Here is a 25,583-nt window from a genome sequence, read left to right as displayed (position 1 = left end):
GAGATTAAATGTGGGGAATAAGATAAAGAATTAATGGAATTAAAACAGTATGGGAGTGGTAGATAGTGAGCAGCAGAAACAAGAAAACACAAGTAAATACGCCATAGACAATGGGCAACGCCAATTGGCTAAAACTGAAGGTTGATGATCGCCCAGACTGGTAGAAGAAGCAACCAATCATAAAGTTCTCAACTATAAACTGGCAGATCAATCAAAATACCTAACCGTATTTCCTGCAAAAGTTCTTGGACAAAGAGGGCCGAATTGCTCAACAAAATGAGGTCTTCTGCACCAATATGTTGCTTCATCCTCACTTTTCTCATTCCTGTTTCACTTTCGGTTCCTTTCATCGTGCTCCATGGTAATTTTTATTTTATCATGACTGATGTAATTTTTGTGTTGGTGGATGATGATTAGTTATGGGTGTTTTCGTAGGAATTGGAGACCAGTGTTCTAACAAAGGAGTAAAGCAATTTACAGAGGAGCTAAGCCAGTTTTCAGAATCTAAAGGATACTGCTTGTAAGCATTTTACATATATTTTTTTTTTCTTATCCGTTTGCTATTTTTGTATTGTGAAAAGTGTTTGGGATATGTACGTACTTATATTTAGGTGACGTTTACTTTTGATGGTTGATAAAGGTACATGATTGAATATTTTTATCCTCGTTATTAGGATTTATACAATGTTTGGGATTTTTATCCTTCAATGGGTGGGATATGAATAAAGCAAAATTAGCTCAAATGATAGAAATTATCAAGAATCTTGGAATATTCCAAAGCTCAAATCCATCTTAGTAAATAATGGATTAGTCTATGGCCCTATACTATTTTTATCTATATAGGCTAATCTTAAAAGATATACGCCCCCTTATTGTTCTTGTACGAAGAGGAAAGGTAAAGATATGGTGTGGTTGTATAGTTGTTAAGGCAGACACCTCTAAATGCAAACTTTTTTTTTTTTCCCGAAGAACTGGCTTCTTGAATTTTACTTATTATATTTTACAAAATTGCTGCTATTACATTATAGTTCTTGTTAGCTTCTTGGAATGTTTGATCTGCTTAAGCATGATATCCCCTCATTTTTGTCAAATGACCAGCATAAATCAATGATAAACTAATTGAGTTCCATTTGTTATTGCAATGGAATATGATCATGTTTTTTTTTTGGAGGGGGAATATGATCATGTTTTAGATGTGTATCTACCTGGTACTGCATCAGTATCCTGATTGCGGTTTGTGGAAAAGGCTTAGTGTCGCTAATGGATTTGAAACTGATCTCAATTTTTTTTTAATTCTGACAATGGGAGAAATGATATTATGATCATTGAATTAGATCCTTGGTTCTTCTCTTATGTTGGAAACTTTCATTTCTTGAGAATCCTTGAATTTCAATAGATAAATTCTTCGATCCTGTACACTTTTGATGCATCTAGCTTAATTATTTCCTATGTGCTTAATGATTTCTTAGGCTAATAATGACGTAGTCACATACTATGAAGTATGAACCAATTAAAAGCTCAAACCATGTAATGAATGAGTAAGCATAAGAAGGTTTGTTTTAAAACTGAGGGAATATGAAAGGCAAAGAGTCTTAACCTTCTGAATCATATGAACTCATGTTTGAGATCTTCCATTCTTCTGTTAGTATGTATATTTGAAGTTTGTAAAACAACTTATGGGTTATGTCATGAAGTTTGTCATTTTCTGTAGAGAAATTGGAGATGGGACATGGGATTCTTGGTTTAAGACCCTTCAAGAACAGGTAAACGATACGACAGTGTAGTCTTGTATCTCGTTCATATTTCATCAGTTTATTCGTATGGTCTGATTTTGATTCAAAATTCTTCTATTTGACTTGCAGACAGAAATGGCATGTAATAAGGTGGGTAATGAAGCTTTTTTGAATTCATATTTGCTGATACAGTGGTAGTGGTACACTCATCGATGAGTCTGAACGAAACTTCAGGTCAAGCAAATGAAAGAACTGCAGGATGGTTACAACGTTGTTGGTCTCTCCCAGGTGACTTTCTGAGACTGTTGCATCTCATGACTATTTATCCTTGTTTTAATGCTTGAGGATAACTTACCATGATGCAGGTGAAGTACTAACGATGTAAATGACACGGACTGATAATTTTCTTGGTTATTCTTGCAGGGTAACTTAATCGGGCGAGGTATTGTGCAGTTCTGCGATGGAGGACCACCGGTACGGGCCAAATTAGATGATCTTATGTTTTTAAAATATATTATATTATATTGCACATGTTCTAGGATATTCTTGTTATATGCGCAAAACCTTTTATCACTTGCAGCTTATTATAAAGCTTGTATCCAAAAGTTACCTATTGATGGAATACGCTATTAATTCAAGCCGTGAACTCCTTTTGGTAGTATCAATTATCAAATAATTTAACCCGTGCTTCATCAATTATAGTATCATGATTTCATGCTTTGTTGCTCTTTTTGTTTGATAATGTTGTTATATTCCACAAAGCATGGGTAACAAATATTCTCATTGGATAACCTTGGTCCTTTCCATATATGATCAAACTGATTAAATGCTCGATTTCATAGCTTTTAATGATGTTATGCCATGGATTACATCATCAAGATTAAACATGCAGTATTTGGAACTCTAAGTCTGATTTTGCTTGACAGGTCAAGAATTTCATCTCCCTTGGAGGACCTCACGCTGGTACTGCTTCAGTTCCTCTCTGCGGCGTATGTCTTAAGCTTCTTTGGTCTTCTAAATTTTCAAAAATTTCACTTGGTTACAGATTGCCTCGTTTAAGTCTGTTAATTCTCACTTTTATGCTTCACCTAAAAATCGCTGTTTAATACTGCTATACCTAGTCAATCAGCTTAGTGTATCTTCTTCAAGGATTGCTCAAATTTCATATGTTCTTGGTCATCCCTAAACACTAATTATGTAAATCACTTCCCATTATTTAGAGCTATTCCATATTTCCATATGTATGATTTTGAATGATATTCTACTGATGGTCAAAAAGGTCAGTTTGATGACCGTTTAATATTTGTCCTCACTGCTTTGCTTTTCCAGACCGGCATATTTTGCATTATAGCGGACAACTTGATCAAATCAGAGATCTACTCTGACTATGTCCAAGTATATTTTCCCACTCTCATCTCTCTCTCTCTCCAAGCATAGAGTTTGTGCTAATATGTGAATTTGCAGGCCCACTTGGCTCCTAGTGGCTATCTTAAGCTGCCAAATGTGAGTATCTTTTGCATTTGTATTCAAGAGAGGCAAACAAAACAAGTTTTATTATGTATGGAAAAGCCTTGTGTTAGCGTGGAAATTTATTAACTACTCGTAAATTGCATTATTCTTCAGAATATTGCTGCCTACTTGAGCAAATGTAGTTTTCTCCCCAAGATCAACAATGAAATCCCAGATGAGAGAAATGCCACTTACAAACAACGTTTCACGAGCCTGCAAAATCTTGTCTTGATCATGGTATCTGAAACCTCTACACATTTTAAATCTAGACGGCTTTGTTTATTTGTTCTTGTTTCGCAATATGAACACCACACTGATACATGCCTCATGTGAGCAGTTTGAACATGACACTGTTTTAATACCCAAGGAGACCTCGTGGTTCGGATACTATCCAGATGGGGCTTTCAGTCCAATTTTGTCACCACAGCAGGTAAGTTCTACTTTGTTGTAAGAAATTAGTTTCTGCTAATACTCCTGGATTTTGGCTTCTGTGGTTGATATATATGATTCCAAAGTAAATTAATCTGTGGTAATTCAATAATTGCCAAACTTTCTGATGCTTAAACCTAAATGCCACTGCATATGAACTCATTCTCAATAAAATTGTTTCTTTTTAGTGAAAAACATACATTTTATTGAGAATATAAAGTGACACGCTCTCCACCCAATCCCATATCTTCTGGATAATGAAATTCAGAAAAATATCCTTAATTCTCTGTTCTTGGAAATCCACAATGACATCTTCAATCTCTCCCACACCTCAGCCAAAGATTCTTCACCATTTTCCAAGAATCTCTGATTTCTTTCCAACCATCAGACTATCAGAGTGTGTAGACAATTATACTCCAAATCATCTTCCCTCTTTTGCTATTTATCACAACCTGAGTCCTGTGAGCAAAGATATTTAGACGAGCTTTCAACATTTGCCTTCTTATTTTCAAGAGCTTAACTCTCCAGCAAGTTAATACTCTTAATTGGGTTCCTCACTATTCATTGTCTTCAACCATCTTATTTTGGACACATCTGTCGCCGTATTACAAATATGCATTTCAGACACTATCTTGATGCTTGAACCTTTAGATAGAAGGTGATGGTCTATTGTGTCTGTATTCATGATTGAAATAATGAAATTGTTCCTATCTACTTAATATCATACATGGTTGTCATGTGATCCCTATAGTGGTGACATCCTAATATACATACATGGACCAAACGAAGCCTGCATGATATGTTAGAAAGACCATTTTAACCTTGCATTTAAGCTGCCTACCATCAAGTTTTGTCATGGGCGTTTACTTTTCATGATTGGGTATTTTTATCCTCATTATCCTACCCTTTCAATGGGATATAAATCAAGCAAATTTAGTTTAAATGATAGATATTATTATCAAGGACAGTGGGATATCCCAAGTTTCTATTCATCTTAGTAAACAATGAATTAGCTTATATAGATAAAATTAGCATGGGATATCCAGGGCTCTTGATAACTTCTATAGTTTGAGCTAGCTTTGCTTGATTCATATGTCATTGAAAGTTTGGGATTGGAGAAATCCTAGTAATGAGGATAAGAAAGCTCAATCATGTATTTTATCAATCATGAAAAATAAATGCCCCCTAAGGTTATTTTTGCTTCATTGAGGTTGGTTTGCTTAGACATCAAACCATATCATAACCTAATTGTAGGACAATCATATGGGCCTCTTTAGTAAATAAGTGTGGTCTGTGTTTTAGTTTCTACTCATTTCTTTTCCCTTGCTATATTTGTTCAGTTGTGCATAATGAACATTAAACTTAACTCCAGTCACATTTTTTTCTTGGATTTCACTGTGTAGACTAAGCTTTATTCAGAGGATTGGATTGGTTTGAAAACGTTAGAAGAGGCTGGAAAGGTGAAGTACATTGAGGTGGCCGGAAATCACCTTGGGATCTCCACAGACGACATGAAGAAGCACGTCGTCCCTTATTTGCAGGATGGGCCAAAGGACATTCCTCTGACTGAACAAAGATTTGATCAATCACAAGCTGACGGACCACTGGAGGCAGCCTTGGATGGATCATCATCCTACCAGTGGCCGTCGCAAGTCAAGAGCTTCTTTGAAGAATTTATTGATGTTGGAAGAGATCATTAATCTATCTATGAAGCTGTACACTGCACATGGGAATGTGTTGAGAGTGCAGCTACATACTTCTCAATTCTTAGCAGGAGCTTTCTGCTGCCTTGTTTGGTGTACCTTGTATTCATTGAATGCAGAGTGAAAGGAAAAAAAGAAAAAAAGAAAAACCCTACTAAAATACAATATTGCACTTGTTTGGAGATGAGTTTGTTAATATATAGACAATGAAGCTAGTATACCACCTGTATGTGGAATGCATGGGGACTATCATACAATATATATGAAATATACCTTATAGTTATTAATATAGTCTAATAATATTAAAATTTAACTTTAAATATTTATAAGCTTTTTAATTTTTTCAGCTAGCAGCATAAAATATATTTTATCTGATAAATAAATACATAAATAAGAAATATATTTTTTAGTATACATGTATTTGATTATATATAAATAGACTATTAACATTTAATATTTTGGAAAATATACGTTTCATATATACACTTTAATAAAAGTGGGTACAAATCAATTTTTAAGAATTGCTACATTCCGTATCCATTTTACTTTTTAAATGTTTGTTTATTGAAATGGATGATGTGATGTTGACTGTTGTTACAACTTAAAGGCAATAATTTTTTTATTTTTTGTCAAGATTGTTGTGGGAATTTAAATTCTTTCGCAATTCAATATGATAGCAACATTCCATTCGAATTTTGATCGACTTTCCCAATGTTCCGGTCGACTAGAATCATGCAAATTGTCGATCGAAATCGTTGAAATTATGATTAGATTGTAACTTTAACATTCCAATCAATCGGTAACATAAAAGTTACAGAATATTGATTAAATAGGCTCCAGAATTACAAAATTTAAAGAAGCGAGAATTTGTTGACTGAGCGACCCAAGAAAATCATGCTGACATGGGTATTCATTTTTTTTATAAGAAGCAAATTTGATTTTTTTTTAAAAAAAAAATTATGAAGTGAGATGATGAGTTGAGCCCAAGTGTAATTGTTGGAGGGAATATTGGTATTGAGGAATGTGGAGAAGAAGAAAAGGATGGCCTTCAAGTGAGGGAGATGCTAATTCAGCATTCTTAATCCAAACAAGAAAAGCTAGCGTACGCACTCCAAAAGAAGAATCCTCGCCCCACCCACGCAACCCCATTTCCCACAAATGCCCTTCTTTACTTTCTTCATCATCTTTCATTCCATCTTACTCTTCTTCTTCGTATCATGATGGACTCGAACCACCACGTCAGAGCTTGAGCTTTAATCACCTATTATTAGGTCAACACACACACCATTCTATCCTACTCTTCCTATTGTGTAATGCATTTCACCCAACAAATACTACTTATTTTACAGCTGATTAAATATATACTAATATGCGCTTCAAAAAAATAAAAATAAAAATTAGACTAATATATTTATAATGCATTCATTGGTATAAAGTAAATACTTTTTTATAAATTAAAAACTTGAAAATATTACACAAATTTGTATAATTTTGTATATCAATTCTCAAGTGGTGTTTGAGTAATACAAATCATATTTATCATAATAATTAATTATATATAATTTTAATACATCATTCCAAATAATGAATTGTATATTGAAGATATTTAATGTAGTATATTTTATAGTAATATATAATACTAATAAAATTATAATACAAAATGTTAAAGTCAAATATATTAATAAATGTTAAGTGAGTGCGCATTATTGAAGGTGCCTACTTTTATTAGTGGAAGAAGAGGTAAAAAAAAAAAAATACACACTCTTACAAGACGTACTAAAATGACAAAAAGTACACACACTTATTAGACAGGGAAAGTATTAAGTACTAATCAAACCATATAAATACAAAGCAACAAAGCAAAAGTGTATCTCATAAACATTGAGATAATTACAAAACAACTCATACACACATTGGTTCTCAAAAAAAACTCATACACACATTTATGCCAACAGTCATGAACATGATATATCTAATGTATAATAGGTGTCTAGCTAAATTTATTAGTTCATTAAAACAATTTATTAGTTCTTGTTGAGCGGTGTTCATTACTTCATAAGAAAATAGTTTATAGAGATTATCAAAATAAGATGTTAATATAGTATGATCTTATAACATGTGTGTAGAAAAACAAACTAATACTCCATTCATTCATGAAAATTATAATCTTCTTTTTCTTGAAAATTATATGTGATTTTAAACTTCGTTCATATTTAGTATTTATAAAAAAATTGTAACCATATTAATTTAACACATTAATTTTGGTGGGTCTCCTTCACCACTCAATTTACATGACAGAGGAAGTATCAAATAGAGCAGGCACACATCTAATTCTAGCTTGATCTTTGAACTCATTCTTGTTTCATTATTTGAAGGATTCTAGCTAGAGCATCAACATAGGTCCGGTTCATTGCCTGACTTGAGCTGGCTTTGGTGATGAGCCGACCGACACAGTCAACATCGATTTGAGGTGCGACGCGATGGGATGAGCCTGGTTCATGCGCGATTATTTATAGCGCGTGCAATTCACATGCCTATATTATTAAATAAAAAAAGATAAAAAAAATAAAATTAATTAATTAAAAAATTGAAAAATTGCCAACAACTCTTTGCTGCAGAACGGTAAGTTGCTGTTTTTTTTTTTTTTTTTTTTTTTTTAATTCTTCTTCTTTATTTCATTTATACAATCCAATATTTCCTATACCATTTCATCACCATTTCATCTCAATTTCTTTCTTTATCCAAAATTTTTGTTTAAATGAATCCCAAAAATTCGAATTATTACTCGTCAAATTGGTGTGGAGATCTCTCAGAGCCGTATCACTAACTGGATCTCGAGGGTATCAATTTGAATTTACATTATTTAAATTTATGTAATTTCCTTATTTAAATATATGTAATTGCCTTAATATAATTTCTATATTTAAATTAAATCATAATTCAAAAAATCAAAACTAATTCTTATGAGTTAGCATGATGAATCAAACTAATGCAACAATTGGGTGGGCTGCTTAACCAATACTGATGCTCTTAGTTCAATACTTGATCTATTGGATTTCTATCAATTTAGTAATCCTCTCGTGCTGCATCGTCATCATTAATTAATTTAAAATGAGTATATAATTATGATTTGTGATCTGCCAATATTTACGTTAGGGGTGGTAAAACGGTTCCGGTTAATCGGTTTTAACCGTAACCGAACCGGAAAAACCGGTTTTCGATTAACCGATAACCGGTTTTTACAGGTTTGGTTCGATTATCGGTTATCGGTTAGTGTGTTCATCACTAATCGGTTAATCGGTTTAACCGGTCGGTTAACCGGTTAAACCGATTAACCGGTTTATTTTATATTAAATTAATTAATTTATATTTTAATATTTTAATTTAAATAATACATTAATATTTCAAGTATCTATAAAAAAAAATTGTTCTAAATTATCATAAGTTACGAATTGGTCCAGTGGATAAGACTTTATTCTTTCTTTCAAAGGTCAAGAGTTCAAATCCTATTGCACACATTTTACATATTTGAATTTTTTTAAATAAAAATCGGTTAATTCGGTTAACCGATTAACCGAATTAACCGGTTAAATTCGGACAAATTGAGAAATCGTGGATTAATCGGTTTGGCCGGTTAACCGATTAACCGGACCGGTTAATCGGTTTAACCGAACCGGTTAATCGGTTAACCGGTCTAAAAATCGATTCGGTTACCGGTTAGGGAAATGACCCTTAACCGGTTCCGGTTAACCGGTAAACCGATTCGGTTACCGAACCGACCAATTTACCAGCCCTACATATTTGTCAATTTTCATATATGGGTAGATCGTGTATTCTCAATCAATTTATTATAATGGTCACCTTTTTTCTTTTGAGTACATTGTCATTAAAAGAAAACATGTATAGCTTGTATATTTTCAATTCGAAAATATGCGTTAAAAGTAAAACGATATATTATAAAAAATTTAAATATGTGAAAATAGATTAGTATACGAATGAACTTGTGTGCAACACTAAGGGAGTGTATTGGTTTGGGATTCTATTGAATTTTTTTTTACTTTAAAAAGTTCATGAATTTTCGTAAATTTAAAAAATTCATAGACTCTATTCAGAGTTTGACTGACTTGTTTTTTTTTTTTTTTTATTGATTTTCATGGATTTTCATTAAATAGATTAGTATATAAATGAAGCATTTGCAACTAAAATGTTTTTTTTAAATAATCTAAATAACAATTATCACAATTTGATTCCATAATACTTCATCTGTTCTCGTATTTATGCATACCTTTAATTTTTGGTACGTTCCCCAAATTTATGCACATTCTATTTTTTGGCATTACCTCACATATAATTTTTATAATTTTACCCTTGTAACTTAAACTATTTATCTAAAATCTATTTATAAATACTCTTCGTGTGGAACCATTTCTTCATTTCTATTTTTAATGTTTTAAGTAATTTTAAATTTTATGTTTAATCCAGTATTTAACTATTACAAAAATATGCTATTTAAATTATGCAATAAAATTTAAATAAAAAACATAAAATCAAAACTAATATTATTAAGTAGGCTATCAAGGAACCCCAATGCAGCACTACCTACTCAATAACACAAACACTATCAAGTAGGCTATCAAGGAACCCCCAATGCGGATGCTCTAATACTCTCCCTGTCCTAATTAAGTTGATCAATATTTCTTTTCGAGTTGTCCCAATTAGCTTGATCACTTTCCTTATATAGAATGACTTTTTCACTTTATTCATTCTATTCGCTTTATCACCAAATACATTTTAAACACTAAACATTAACTTTTTAAATCTCATGCCAAAAAAAATTGATCAAACTAAGTGAAACGGCAAAAGTACTATAAATAATTTTTCATTAAAACACATGCTAAAAATCACCTATACATATTCCGCCTCAAAAAAAAAAAAAATCACCTATACATATTTATGAGAAAGGGAGGAGTACTCATGGTCAGTCAAAGGGGCATTGGTGTAAATTCATAAAAATGGTTGAAAAGAAGTAAAGCAGAGCTTCAAATAATCTCACAGCCCAAAAACTTTTCCTCATCACTCCTTCCACTTTCCCACACTTTTCCTTAGTGCCTAAGACTTCTCCCTCTCTTTCTCCATCATCTTCATCTTCTTCTTCTTCTTCTTCCCCATCTCCAATCTGCAAAAGCTCAGCAGATCTCCCATGGCAGATGCAGCTCCCAAAACCCAAATCAAATCACCCTCTGATCATGAAAATCCAAGTAAGTTTTTTCTGTACAAGGCTGCCCTTGTTACAGTTTTCCTAGTCTTGGTCCCACTTTTCCCCTCTTTGGCTCCTGATTTCTTCAACCAAACCTTGCACGCGAGAAGCTGGGAGCTTCTGCAGCTCATTTTTGTGGGCATAGCCGTTTCTTATGGGCTGTTTAGCAAGAAAAATGATGAGCCACACAAAGATTATAAGATCGATAATGCGCAGTCGTATGTGTCGAAGCTGCTGCAGGTTTCGTCAGTTTTTGATGATGAATCCGAAAACCACACCGTGATTGAGGAGAGCAAGTTTCAAGCTTTGAATTCTCAGTATTATAGGGGCGAGCCGCCGTTAGTTGTGGTGGCTAAGGAAAACTCCGCCGTTGACAAGGAAAACGGCGTCGTCTCTCAGATCAGCCAGAAGCCTCTCCTTTTGCCTGTCAGGAGCCTCAAGCAACGCGTTCCTAGCCCTAATTCGGGAAAATCCAGAATTGGGGATTTTGGAAGATTGAATGTTGACAAGGTGGCGGCCGAGAAGGAGGAGGCGGCGGAGGAGAAGGTCGTGCTCCGATCGCCTATTCCGTGGCGATCGAGGTCGGGGAGGATGGAGATGAAAGAGAACGGCGATGAACTAGCTTCGCCTTCAACGGAGGAGCAAGAATTGAATAGGAGCGAGTCTCGATCATTTAGGTCATTCAGGGCTACTAACCCTAATGCGTCATCGCCAAAAAAATTATCTTACGAATCTCAATCCAAGAGTGGTGAGGATGTGGTGAGGAAGAAGAGCTTCGCCCCACCACCGCCGGCTCCTCCGCCGCCGCCTTCACCTCCATTCCTGAGGAAATCGGTGCTGATAAAGTCGAATTCTAGCATCCCTGTAGGCTCGACCAAGAAGGAGTTGGCGCGGAGCGCGAGGAGCGTGCCTAGTGAAGAAGCCCAAGTGGATGAGCTCATGAGGCTTGGAGCTGATTCGGTCAAATCTGTTCGATCATTTAAGCTGAATGAATTTGTTGAGAAACCATCAATGGATTATGAGATAAAATATCCTGATAAAAGGAAGCAGAAGAAGGAGGAAGTGGTGATGGAAACTAGAGACGAGGAAGAGGAAGAGAGCGATGATGATGATGAGTTTGATGAACATAACTTTGCAGGAAGCTCATCAAGCAACGTGGAAGCTCCGGCTGATGATAATGGGCGCGACGTCGACAAGAAAGCCGACGAATTCATAGCCAAATTCCGGGAGCAGATACGGCTGCAGCGGATCGAATCCATCAGAAAATCCACCGCGCAGCGTGCTGGAAAGAATTCCAGGTGATAAAATACACCAACTTTCACCATTTGTATATAAACTAAAAAATTCTGCCTCCAAATGCACCATTTTCAATCCTTCTCATTTTCCACACGCTTATCAACTTTGAACCTATTAATGTCATCATAGCTAGCTGAAGTAACGTGAACATGTGGTGCGTCCATCTCAACGTTAATTTGAAAAAAATTAACAACTGTGTGAAAATCATAAGAATTGAAAATTCGTGTATTTGAAGGCAGAATATTTAGTTTATATACAAAACTAGAATACGGTGAAAATTTGTATGTTTAGGCGCAAAAAAAAAGGGGTGGGAATTGGTACGTCCGGCATTGGATGTTATCTTATACACGTGTGTTAATTTTTTTCTTGGCTTTTTTTTTCTTTTTCATTACTGTTTATGGATAGTGGTATAGATGGATATCTCCTAGTGTTTAACCAAACATTTTAACACGAGTTGAACAATTTGGTGCAATCAAATTTGGTTGATTTTCATCAGAATTTTTGTGAATGTGATGATGAATAGAATGTCATGGATTTCATGAGCTGCTGAGCTAAGCAGAGCAGAGCAGCCTATTACAGCAATTGCAGGTGCCACTTTGGCATACTAGAACGGTCTCAATTGGCGCGGGAAGGCCTAGCAACTATATTTAGAAAATCATAGTACTACTATATATAAAATCAAAAACAAAAACAAAAAAATGTGTAAATAAATTTAATTAGATGAATAAAATTATCATTTATAAATATATTTTTCAAAAATGTAAAAATCTGCAATACAAAACCACCAGCAATTGGAAAATGATGGTTTTGCATTCTAAATCCTTTCTTCCTCATTCTTACAAAACACATTTCTTCAATTTTCGTGCAATTTTATTCTTGATAAAATATGTAATATGTATTTTAGATAAAAGAAAGCAACTTTTAATTTAATATATGATACGGTGAAAAAAAATTGGAACGAAGAAATTATGATTATTTAAAAATATTAAAAGTATTGATGTTTTCTGCCTTTCCTAAAAACTGCTAACATACTTAAACTTTGTTTCATTTTGTGATTATTTATAATATTAAAATTGTGATCATTTTTTCTCATTTTGTCTTTATGAAATGTTGCAATTCTTTTTTTTTTTTTAATCTTTTTTCTCTTTTTTGAACATGCTTTGCAAGTCTTAATTATGTATTATAATTTTAGGTACAAGCTTGTAATCCGTCGAATTTTAACAAAAAAAATCATAAAATGGTTATAGTAAATGAAACCAATTTTATACTCCCTCCGTCCCAATAATCATGTCCCGTTTTTTGTCGACACGGGTATTAAGGAGAGTAGTATTAAGAAAAAAGTTGTATGGCCCACATATTTATGGATTTGTTAATTAAATTTTAAGCATTGTTAACAGTCCTCTTCAATTTGTTGTTGCCGCCCGTGGCGAGCAGTCGGAACAGTGAACGCCGCAGGAGCGAGCCGTCAGAACAGTGAACAGAGGATAGAGCTTATGAATACCACAACTTCTGAACACCAAAACACCATAGTTGTAACACCCCAATTTTCATAAACTTTACTATTTAAAAAATTTAGAGAACAAAAGATAGTATAATAATAATTTCTTGATTTATAAAGAAAATTTAACTAATTTCAAAGTCAACTTGCCAAAACTAATGTAGTATCATAAAATAAAAAATAAAACTTAACAAGTTCGACTAAAATGTTCAATGTAAAATCCTTATCCCTAGTCATCCTCCACTTCCATGGCCACCTCGACTCTAAAACTGCAAAACTGAAAAGATAAGGGGTGAGCATATTGAAAATATACTCAGTGAGGAACATAACCGAATATTCATATACGTCACATATATAATCAAATCACGTTATCATACTTGTAAACATACGCCAAGAGACCGGAGCCCCTTGACAAACATAATCATAGTTTGAGTCGATGGCTTAAGTCCCATGACCAAACACATACATAGATCAATGGCTTAAGTCCCATGATCAACTTATCAACATAGATCAATGGCTTAGATCCCATGATCGCACATAACATAGATCAATGGCTTAGGTCCCATGATCCCACATAACATAGATCAATGGCTTAGATCCCATGATCGCACATAACAACATAGTCAAGGATGCACGTAAACAAGTAATCAAACGCGATAATAAAAACATATATAACAATATGAATAAGCGTAAAATCCCTCACCTTAAAGTCGAAGACAATTAACTAAAAATCCGGAATGAAGGTCTTAATAGCGCCGCACCAGAAGAATTCGTCAAAATCGCAGCTGAACAGACCAGTCAGCTTTAAGCCTTCGTTTGAAGCCTCAAACGTCCTCAAATCGTATTTTGCCCAGAAATACGACTTCTTCGTCTTCGAGAGAGCTTTCCGTGGCCGCCTGTTTTGCTTGAATCGGAGTTCTGTGGAGGAAGTTATGGCCGTTCTCCCGAAACTGCCAGAACTTGATTTCCTGCGAAAATCTGACTCCAGCTCAGATCTTCTGAACTGTATCCCGCTCAACTTTCACCGTTGGATGGACAACGTTCTATGAAAGTCCCAAGGGAGAAACTGCCTACACGTTTCTGGCCCTTTCTGCTCTCTAAAATCCTAATTAATTAGTGTGTCCGTCCCTTTTAGGTTTGAAAATAGATCCCATATTTATACTAGTTTCTAAAGAGCTTTTGATAAATATAAAAAATTATTTTCTATGTATATCTCCTACTAAGATAAAGAATAAAGATGATAAAAGGAGTTCTAATTCTAATAGGAATCATTAATAATAATAATAATAATAATAATAATAATAATAATAATAATAATAATAATAATAATAATAATAATAATAATAATAATAATAATAATAATAATAATAATAATAAGCTATACAAGATCTAAGCTCAAGCACTGAGAGAGAGAAAAAGAGAGATTGACAGAGAGAGAACGCAGGTGCTCTGCGTCTGCGCGGCGCCGGCTCCGTTCCGGCGAACGGCGTCCCTCTGTGTCTGCGCGGCGCCGTTGTGGCGAGGGACAGATCGTTGACTTTAGAGAGAGAGAGAGAGATTGAGAGAGAGAGAGTCGCAGGTGCTCTGCGTCTGCGCGGCGCTGCCTCTCCCCACCGTACCGGCGACCGGCGTCATCTGCAGTCCCTCTGTGTCTGCGCGGCAACGGCTATCCACAAGCCCGGCGACCGGCGTCCCCTTGGCAGCAGTCAACCAACAGGCGGTGGCTGCGTTTCTGGTGGCCAAACTCTGGTGGCCGGATCCGACAGCGTGGTGGACCGATCTGGTGGCTAGTGTCTCCTTGGCGTCTCCAACCTCCACAAACAAGGTCCCAAAAACAGCACACCAGCTGTTTGACAAAAAGCACCAAAGACTGATTTTGCTATGCGTTGCTCCCTTGTTTAGCTGCTGTCTGTTTGCTTTTCTGGCTCTTGCTGCAGGAGTTTTTTGGTACCACATGACTTCTCCGGGAGGTCTGAATCTCCCAATAGTTTCGAACAATTTTGCCTGCAATAATTCCCCGATGAATGACTACACAAAGACTGGTGCGGGCTTGGCTGGCGGTAACGGAGCAGATTCTGCTTTTGTGGAGGAACGAGAAGTTGCTATACCCAACGCCACAGCTATCTCAAACCCTAATGATTCGGATGTGGGGGCTGATAACATGCCCAAATCCAAATCGTATGCTGATATCACGATGAACAGGCCACCGAGACGTCCCGACCTAGCTGCTCATCGGTTTCACTCATTACGTCCCACCAAAGAGGGAGAGCAGTTCTCCTTAAAAGTTCCACAGCACCTATATGCGCAAGAAGTCAGTAAGGAATTCTCTCATGCTATTATTGGTCGTCTTTTCCTTCGTAAAGGAGACAAACCTCAACCTGCATTGCTTCTCAAGGCAGAACTTCACAAAATTTGGAAATTAGAATCTGAGTGGCAACTTATTCCTCTTGGGAAAGGGTATTATACGCTGGTTTTCCGGACTCCTGAAGACAAAACTCGTGCTAAAGCCAAGCTGGTCTGGGAATTATCTTGTGGTCATGTACGTCTTCGAGAATGGTCCAAACACTTTGATCCATTTAAAGAGAATTCTTCCATGGCGAATGTATGGGTGAGGATACATTATTTGCCAATTGAGTATTGGCATCCTGAGATTCTAGCCGGGATTGGGCGGTACATTGGTCATCCTATTAAAATTGACGGAGCCTCGGCCCGTCGTGATTTTGGGCAGTTCGCGCGCCTTCTTATTGAGTTAGATATGTCCAAATCCTTTCCTACTACTCTCTTAATTGATAACGATTCTTTTTCGTTCTATGTTGAATTCACGTATGAGAATTTACCTTTCTATTGCTCAAAATGTAAACTTACAGGACATCCCATCGAAAAGTGTCGGAAAATCTCCGTTAAGAAGACGGTTGTGGAAGAGGATGTTCAAGATAGAAGTCAAATGCCTTTGGTTAAAAATGGGAAACAGTGGCAACCTATCTCTGGTGATGCTAGAGACGAGAGAGAACATGAGCAGGAGACAGCCAAGGGAGATAGGCCGGTTGAGGTGGGTTCGAGAAGCGACATACAGGTTTCCGCAGCTCGTTCGGACCCGGGATGTTACTCACTTCAGAAAAATGATCACCATAAACAGTTAAGCTTGCCGGTTTCGGCGTCGAACAACAGTTTTGCCCTGTTGGATAACGAAGGCACTGAATTGCTTGAAGAACCGGAGCAGCAGCGGCGGGTACCTCTTTCTAGGGGTAAATCTTTGGATGATTCCAATTCTGCTGAACACTACGGCCCTGATAGGTTGGCCGAGTGTCTAAAACCTTGTAAAAACTCGGTGTTTGATCAGCCAGTCAACATTTCTGCGATCAATGATGGACATATCTCGGAGGAGGTTTCGGATGAGGATGAAGAAGTGAACTATGACAGCAGTGGGAAGTACGTTTCCACAACGGATGATATTGCTGTTAATAATGCCTTGAAAGCTCAAAGACTTGAGCAGATTTTGGCGATAGCTAAAGTGCCCATGCCAGAAACAGTTGCTCCTGCTAAGCGACGAGGAAGACCATCCAAACAGGACCAAGCTGCTAGGGCAGCGGAGAACAAAGCAAACAGGCCAGCGGACACAAGCATTAAAAGTAGACTTCGTAACACGGGGGATACGTCGCGTACTTTTGTGATTGATACAAGTAATAGAGACAGCGCTCTAGCCATGGAGAGCGTCGCCAAAGAGAGCTGGGCGGAAGAGGTTGAAAGAAGCGGAGCTGCCTCCGCTAACATAAATTAATTCTGATGAATATTATTGTATGGAATGTCCGTGGTTTAACGGATGAATCCAAACGTCTGCTGAAGGAGCATTGTAATTCTTTTAGCCCGGTGGTGTTGGGCATTCTTGAACCGAAACGGGCGTTTCGGAAAGTTAGACAGAGTTACTGGCATTCGTTGAATCTTGTCCCGGTGCATCAAAACTGCCGGTCTCCTCGCTGTTCGAATATTTGGGTTTTTGTTCACTCTTCTGTTGTTACTAATGTTTTGTTCTCTTCTGATCAGGTGGTTGTGGTGGACTGTCTGTGGCATAGTTATGATTTTCGTATTGCTTTTGTTCATGGTTCGAATGACCAAAATGACCGCCGTGATCTCTGGCATGATCTTCTTCGTTTCGTTTCTGGAAAAATGGTTTTCATGGGCGATTTTAATGCGGTGAAAGGTGCTCATGAGCGTCTGAGTTTAGCTTCGCCACATAGAGGTTCTTGTGAGGAGTTTTGTGATTTTATTGATGACTCTGGCTTTATTGAATCCCCTACGGAGGGGCTTCGATTCACTTGGTCGGGACGTAGATTTTTACCACACCATGTGGAATCTGTGTTAGATCGTGCTTTGTTTTCGCAGGGTTTTGCTGATCTCTGGTCGTCGTTGGTTACTGCTGTCCTGCCTCGCCTCACTTCGGATCACTCTCCGTTGGTGTTGCAATGTAAATTGACAAACCCTACTGGTCGGAGGCCTTTCCGTTTTCTTAATATGTGGACCTTGCATCCGACCTTTCAGGAGATGGTGGCGACATCTTGGAGGGAGACTGTCAGCACACGCTGCCCGATTTTATGTGTTATGTTGAAATTGAAAAGGCTTCGTAAGGAGATTGGGGTTTGGAATAAAGAGGTTTTTGGCAATGTGGATTCCTCCATTTCTTCTCTCATGAAACAGCTTGAGACTACTCAGGGGAAGATTTCTGCTTCTGGATATACGAACGATCTCTTTGATGAGGAGGTTAGTCTTCAGGCAAAGCTAAATGTATCGTTGACACATAAGAACTGTTTGCTTCAGCAAAAAAGCCGTGCGAACTGGCTTCGGGATGGAGACAGGAATACTGAGTTTTTTCACCGTTTGACCAAGTTCAAGAAACGGAATGCGCCTTTCACTCGCCTCAAGATTGATGGTAGAGAGACTTATGATGCCACTATTATTGAGAATCATATTATTGACCACTTTACGTCTCTTTTCGCTGATGATGGTCGACCTTCTGGAGATCAGTTAGAGATTGATGCGCTTTTTGAGTCGGGGGTGTCTGATGATCAGAATGCGCGGTTGGTGAGTATACCCGATGAGAGTGAAATTGCGGCGGCGGTTTTTAATATGGATGCTTCAAGTGCTCCTGGCCCTGATGGTTTCTCTGGTAACTTCTTTCAAAGTTGCTGGGATGTGATTAAAGCGGATGTCATTGCGGCTGTTCAGAATTTCTTTCGCCATTCTTATTTACCTTCTGGGTGTAATTCCAGTACGATGATTTTGATTCCCAAGAAGGATTCAGTCGACACTGTTGCTGATCTTCGCCCGATTGTCCTTTCGAATTTCTTATTCAAGATTATCTCGAAGATTCTTGCCTCTCGTCTTGGCGTGGTGGCTGCGTCTCATGTTTCTGACAATCAATTCGGCTTTATTAGCGGGCGTAATATTCATGATTGCATCATGCTCAGCTCGGAAGGTTTCAACTGTATGAAACGCACGGACAGGGGACGTAATATGGCTTGTAAAGTTGACATCCGAAAAGCCTTTGATACTATTCGATGGGATTTTATCTTGCAAGTTTTGCGAGCTAATCACTATCATGAGAAATTCATTTACTGGATTTCTATTATTTTCAGCTCGGCGAGGCTCTCTATTCTCTATAATGGTCAGCTGCGGGGATATTTTGCTTGTTCTCGCGGAGTGCGTCAGGGAGATCCCCTTTCTCCGATTCTCTTTGGAATTGCGGAGGATATCTTGAGTCGGCTTTTTAGCAGCTGCGTTGATTCTGGGCATCTAGAACCTATGCGCTATAGTCGAACTTTTCAGTTCCCTACTCACTTGTTCTATGCGGATGACGTTATGATCTTTTGTAAAGCTACGGTTCGGAATGCTAGAAAAATTCATCAGATCTTTTCGTACTATGACTCTCTTTCGGGTCAGCAGTGTAGTCTGGAGAAGTCTTGCATTTACTTTGGTTCGGGAGTTCTCAATGACAGGAAAAGTGCTATTCATCGTGAGCTCAGTTTCACTATCGGGAGCCTTCCTTTCAATTACTTGGGAGTTCCGATTTTCGTTGGGCGTCCGAGAGCTTCTTTCTTTCAGGCAATTCATGATAGGATTGTCCAGAAGTTTGCTCGATGGAAAGGTCGTCATCTTTCTATGGCTGGGAGGCTTTGTTTAGTCAAGTCGGTTATTCAGAGTTCGATTGTTCACTCCATGATGGTTTACAAATGGCCAAAATCGTTACTGCACTCCCTTGACAGGAAATGTCGTAATTTCGTTTGGTCGGGAAATATTGATAAACGGCCCAGCTGTGCTGTTAGTTGGGGTAGAGTCTGCTCCCCCTTGAAAGAAGGCGGCCTCGGCATTAGATCTTTTACGTTAATGAACAAATCTTATTTGATGAAGCTCGCTTGGAAGTTAATTCAGGGAACTGTTTGGGCGCATTCCATTCTGAGATCGAGATATCTAAACAATTTTGGGGTTGCAAAGGATTCGGTGTCGAACTCTTCTGTTTGGATTGGGATGAAAGAAGAAGTCAATCAGTTGGTGGATGATTCTTATGTTTGTATTGACCGTGGTGAGCATACTTACTTTTGGCGGGATGATTGGCTTGGGTACAAGCTTGTGGATAAACTTAAAATTCCGATATATATGCATGATTTTCTGAGCTTCTCGGTTAGTGATTATTTTTATGATGGTGTTTGGCATTTCACGACATCCTTTGTTTCTCGTTTTCCTGATATTGTGGATGATATTCTACGTATTCCGATGGGCGGCCAGAGGGATACGAGATATTGGAAACAGTCGGTTAAGGGTGAGGTTTCGACCTCTTTGGCTTTTTCTAATATTTGCCATCGTTTTCCTGCTGTTAGCTGGGGCAAATGGATCTGGGAGGAATTTATTCCGATGAGGCGATCTATTCTCTGTTGGCGTGTCCTCCATGGGCGCTTGCCTACTATTGATGTTCTGATCCGGCAAGGGTTAATTGCGCCCAATGCTTGTTCTTTGTGTCTCCAAGATAGTGAGACGATTTCGCATGTGCTTTGGGAGTGCTCGTGTGTTCGCCCTATTTGGACTAATTTTTTAAGTTGGTTTGGTAAAGAGAATCTCTTGGGGTGCATGGATATTCATTCCTTCTTAGTTCTGGCTTGGAATCTCTCTTGGAGTTCCCAAATTGGTTCTTTTTGGAAGGCGGGAATTATCACTCTGATGTGGCGTATCTGGTCGGGACGCAATGTGCTTATTTTTTAGGATTTGTGCTTTGATAGACGTGCGGTTTTGTCATTTGTCAAGGCTTACTTTATGGAGATTGATGGGGTTTTCCGGAAGTTGGGTAATATTTCTAATTCTTGGGCTGACTATTCGATCACTCGTGCGATTGGGGTGAGGAGCCGTGCTGCTCCTCCCCCCTGTATGGTGGAGGTTCACTGGTGGCCTCCCGTTGGTCAATGGATTAAAGTTAATACAGATGGCTCGGCGGCGGGAGCTCTTGGAGTTATTGCTGCGGGTGGGGTTTTTCGAGACAAGTGGTCTCATGTCCGAGGTTGTTTTCATTTTAAAGGCGGCAACGGCTTTGCTTTCGAGGCGGAATTGTTGGCTATGATCTATGCTATTCACATTGCTCATACCCAAGGCTGGCGGCATCTGTGGGTTGAGGCTGACTCTATGTATGTGGTTCACCTTTTGTGCTCTCGCTCGAGTGATGTTCCTTGGAGATTTAGGGCGTTTTGGCAGCATACTCTTCGCCTGCTTCGGGATTTTTCTTTGATGGTCTCGCATATTTACCGTGAGGGTAATCAACCGGCAGATATTATGGCCAATGATGATCGGCAGGAAGGCTGGTGGCCTTTTGCGATTGAGGAGATTAGGATTGCGGTTGCAAGGGATATGTCGACGCATAGTCATATCCGTATGGTTATATAAGCAGGTTCGTTGGTTCCCTTAGGCTTTGGTTGGGTTGTTTTCTTTTGTTGTTGGTCTCCTGTTTTCTTTCTTGGTTCTTCTTCTTCCGGTTTTCTTGAGCCGAGCTTCTTAGGGGTGATGGTTAGGCCGGAACTCCTGAAGTTGTCTCTTCCCGCTCCTGAACCGAATGTGAGTCTTTCACGAGTACTCTTTTTCCTTCTAAGGTCTCTTCTTCTTAGAAGGTTTTAATGAGGCTCGGTCTTTTGTTTGCTCTCTTTTGCGCTTTCTTGGATGTTTTGTACTCTTTTACTTTTCCATTTATACAAGCCTTATTCTCATCATCAATAATAAGCTATACAAGAAAATACCATTAATTAAACTTATAAAATAAATCTAAGTTATCGGGGTGTTACAATAGTTTCGAAACAGTGAAACATATGAGAGAAATCTTTCAATTATGAACACCAAAACACCACTAGAAATCAAAAAATGGAAATCTTTCAATTTCTGAAATTAAAACAACAAAAATAAAAAACTCTAACAATTATGAACACCAAAACACCACCACCTTTCGGGCGACGGCGAGAGGTGGTGGGCGAGAGCCGGAGGCGGAGGGCAGCGACAGTTGCAGCGGTGCAAGGGTGGAGGCGAGCCCTAAATTCTGTAAAAAAAAGTAGGAGAGAGGAGGCAGCCGAGGGCGAGAGGTGGTGGGCGAGAGCCGAAGGCGGAGGACAACGGCTGTTGCGGCGGCGCAAGGGTGGAGGCGAGGCTAATTTCCAGCGAGCCCTAATTTCTGGAAAAGAAAAAAGACAGAGTAGGAGAGAGGAGGCGGTGAGGCGAAGTGAGAAGAGGGGCGATGGGCGCTCTACGCCGCCGCTGCAACGAGCTCGCGAGGGTGGCAGTGGCGGCGCAAGGGTGGAGGCGAGAGGGCGGCAGATGCAGCTCGAAGGGTGGAAGTGGGAGGGCGGCGAGGTGGCGCGATGGTGGAGGTGGGAGGACGACGGAGGTTGCGCGATGGTGGAGGTGGGTGGGCGGTGGAGGTGGGATGTGGGAGGGCGGCGGATAGGTGGAAAAGAGAGAGAGGAAAGAGATAATTAGGGTTTAGATTTAATAGGTATATAAGTTAATGTTAAACATTTCTTAATTATGTTTTAATTTAGAACTGGGACATGAATATTGGGACAACCCAAAAAGGAAAGTGGGACAAGATTATTGAGACGGAGGGAGTATTAAGGAGATCTGTCAGAATTTGATATGTACTATAAGTTACGTCATGTCGAGTTTTGACGGAAAAATCACTTAAGTTTGAAATTTATAAGTAGAATTTTATATTAACCCTGGTGATGAAATGAAAAGATTGACACTGACAAAACATAATAGTTTGATATGAAAATGCACAAAATTAGTGGATTCGTGTCAAGTTTTATCATATTCACGTATAATTATCAAGTCAACCCTGTGAGAGCACAAAATTATCGTATCAAGTTCAAGTCGGATATTGATAGGTTACATGTTAATATATATATATATATATATATATATATATATATATATATATGAGGTTCAAATAAGAACCACTAATAAAATAAGAACGGAGAACCATTTTAAGCCATTCGATCATCAAGATCTACGGTGGATGCATCATCTTGGTGGATGGATGCAGGTGCTGGGTTCGAATCCTGAAGGAAGCAAAAAAATTATTTTTTTCGGATGCATTAAATTTAATAGCGGATGCATTAATTTGTATAGCAGATGCAGTAATTTTATTGGTTCTTATGTTCTCACGATAATTGTGGTTCTCACTATAACCGCACCCTTATTTTAAGAATTACGAACCAGCAAAAATGCATGAATTTTATGTATAACATGCATGAATAAACTGTATAAAGGCATGAATTGCGAAAAATAATTTTTTGCTACCTTTGAGATTCGAACTCAGGACCATGAATTTATCCAACAAGGTGATGAATCAACCGTAGATCTTGATGATCTAATGACTGAAAATGGTTCCTAATTTATATTTTAAGAAGCGTTCTTATTTTAGCCTTCCCCTATATATATATATATATATATATATATATATATATATGGGAAGACTAAAATAAAAACACTTTTTAAAATATAAAATATAAACAATTTTCAGCCCTTAGATCATCAAGATCTATGGTTGATTCGTAACCCTGTTGAATGAATTCGTGGTCCTGAGTTCGAATCCCAAAGGTACATAAAATTCGTACATTGAAAAATATTTTTATTTTTATTTTAAGAATTGAAGTGTTTTCACGGTAGCCCTTCCCTTTATATATACACTATTATTTTCCCCCTCAACCTAATCTTTAGTTGAGAATTTAATTTAAAATGTATTGTTATATTATTGAATATTTTATTTTCCTTCTAGATATAAAACTGAATCTGTTGTTAAAAATTAGATTGTGTATTATTGTTGTTGTTGTTATTATGTGTTGTTATCGTGCACGTTTAGTGTTTAGGGCTTAGGGTATATTTATGTTTTAATCCTATCATGTCAGTATCGTGTCATGTGAAAATAAAATATATATTGTCATATTTATGTTTGTGTCGTGTTTAAGTTTGGACAATTCTTATTTAGGTCAAACATATTCTTAACTTGGTGGGTTCGGGTTTCACCTTAACATGTCAGATTATTATTAGGTCAACATGATATCGGGTAAATTTGCATATATTTATCAACCCTAGAAGCAATGAGGTTAAAGTTCAACCCTCCAAAATCGTTGATCGTGATGGAGCACAATGATGATCGAAATGATGAGGCTAAGATTTAGCCACATAAACTTATATATATTGGTACCAATCCTAAACCTATTTGAAAAATGATCTTATTACATATTCATGCCTGAAACTTATACAATAATACTCATTAATCACTCAAATTTGTTTGAATTTATATTTGTAAGTTCTTATATACCTCTACCCCAAAATTTGATGATTACTCAAACCTATTTAATTTTATATTTATAAATAGTTACAATAATTTTTTATGGGATGGAATTTAAAGTACCCACTTTGGTTAGTTATCTTACAAAATTACCCACCCATATAAGACGTCTTATAAAACTACCCACTTTGCAATTGATGGTGATAGGTTTGCATCGTTTTCCGTAAAAGTTCTTACACTTTTCTTACACAAGTACACTTGTGTAAGAAAATGTGTAAGAGAGGTAGTTAAATATGACTCTAAATATGAGGAAATTGCATTATTTGCTAACTTACGTCATTATTTGTAACCCTAAATGCCTTAAGTTCGAAAAAATAAAGACAGGTTTTCATGTTATTAAACATCTATAAGAAAGTTGAAAAAAAATTAAATGAAGCGTATTATGAAACAAGTATTTTTTTTAAGCTAATACAACAATTACCCGCCGGTTAATCGTAGCCGTTAGCAGTAGCCGGCCGGAAATGGATCCCCGCGGCTACTTTAACCGGCTAGGATTAACAGGCGGGTAAATACTTCATTAGCTTTATAAAATATTCTAGTTTCATAATACTCTTGATTTTAAATTTTTAAACAGACCTAATTTTTATTATTATTATAAACTTAAAGGGGGATTGGACAATTCACGGGTATAATAGATTTCTAGGGTGGGAATCTATTTGCAGTAAATTCACGAGAAGGAGATTGACAATATAAACTCAATAAGTCTAAATTTATTTAGTTTATTTGATTGTATATTAATTAATATTGTAACACATAAAATAATAGCAAATGGTGCATAAAAAAATTACAAAATCATCTATTATGAATCAGTGAAACATAATACACCTTACCAAGTGGGTACCCGCCAGAAATATGTAGCCGGCTTCCGTAGCCGTGGGTAAGAAACTACTCACGGCTACTCAGTACTGGCGGGTAAGCTATTAAATATTTTTAAAATAATATTTCATATCATTTTATATAATATTTGTATTTTTTACCCTTAATTTACTACTATTTCTTCTATTTATACACGAAAACCTATTTTTTTTTTTTAAATTATAAGCTTAAAGGGTGATTGGACAATTCATACGGCTACAATGCAGCTTTATAGGGTGGGAATCTCTTTGCAGTAAATTCACGAGAAGGAGATTGACAAAATAAACTCAATAAGTCTAAATTTATTTAGTTTATTTGATTGTATATGAATTAATATTGTAACACATAAAATAATAGCAAATGGTGCATAAAAAAATTACAAAATCATATATTATGAATCAGTGAAACATAATACACCTTAAAAAGTGGG

General features: G+C 37.2%; 2 protein-coding genes across 2 annotated transcripts; both read left to right on the top strand.

Annotated features, from left to right (window-relative positions):
* LOC131015273 (uncharacterized) lies at positions 1 to 5,661 on the top strand. Its single transcript, XM_057943602.1, has 12 exons — positions 1 to 361; positions 436 to 520; positions 1,712 to 1,763; positions 1,863 to 1,883; positions 1,968 to 2,021; positions 2,157 to 2,207; positions 2,660 to 2,722; positions 3,063 to 3,128; positions 3,198 to 3,236; positions 3,357 to 3,479; positions 3,580 to 3,672; positions 5,075 to 5,661. Exons 1-12 carry the CDS (start codon positions 277 to 279, stop codon positions 5,369 to 5,371), a joined length of 1,029 nt encoding a protein of 342 aa, XP_057799585.1. The 5' UTR covers positions 1 to 276; the 3' UTR covers positions 5,372 to 5,661.
* A 4,771-nt stretch (positions 5,662 to 10,432) lies between these two features.
* On the top strand, positions 10,433 to 12,425 carry LOC131015266 (uncharacterized). Its single transcript, XM_057943588.1, has one exon. The coding sequence runs from the start codon at positions 10,575 to 10,577 to the stop codon at positions 11,931 to 11,933; it is 1,359 nt and encodes a 452-aa protein (XP_057799571.1). The 5' UTR covers positions 10,433 to 10,574; the 3' UTR covers positions 11,934 to 12,425.
* The last annotated feature ends 13,158 nt before the right edge of the window (positions 12,426 to 25,583 follow it).

Source organism: Salvia miltiorrhiza, chromosome 1 (assembly GCF_028751815.1).
Source record: "Salvia miltiorrhiza cultivar Shanhuang (shh) chromosome 1, IMPLAD_Smil_shh, whole genome shotgun sequence".
In the NCBI taxonomy this organism is placed as follows: domain Eukaryota; kingdom Viridiplantae; phylum Streptophyta; class Magnoliopsida; order Lamiales; family Lamiaceae; genus Salvia; species Salvia miltiorrhiza.
Note: the sequence above shows the minus strand (reverse complement) of the source record. Positions and strands in the feature narration are given on the sequence as shown.

Bases quoted from the DNA above. Each gene is read 5' to 3' on its own strand.
- LOC131015266 (XM_057943588.1), top strand. From the start codon at position 10,575: ATGGCAGATGCAGCTCCCAAAACCCAAATCAAATCACCCTCTGATCAT.
- LOC131015273 (XM_057943602.1), top strand. From the start codon at position 277: ATGAGGTCTTCTGCACCAATATGTTGCTTCATCCTCACTTTTCTCATT. The intron at 362-435 runs GTAATTTTTATT...GTGTTTTCGTAG, and splicing joins TCCTTTCATCGTGCTCCATG to GAATTGGAGACCAGTGTTCT. The intron at 521-1,711 runs GTAAGCATTTTA...CATTTTCTGTAG, and splicing joins GAATCTAAAGGATACTGCTT to AGAAATTGGAGATGGGACAT.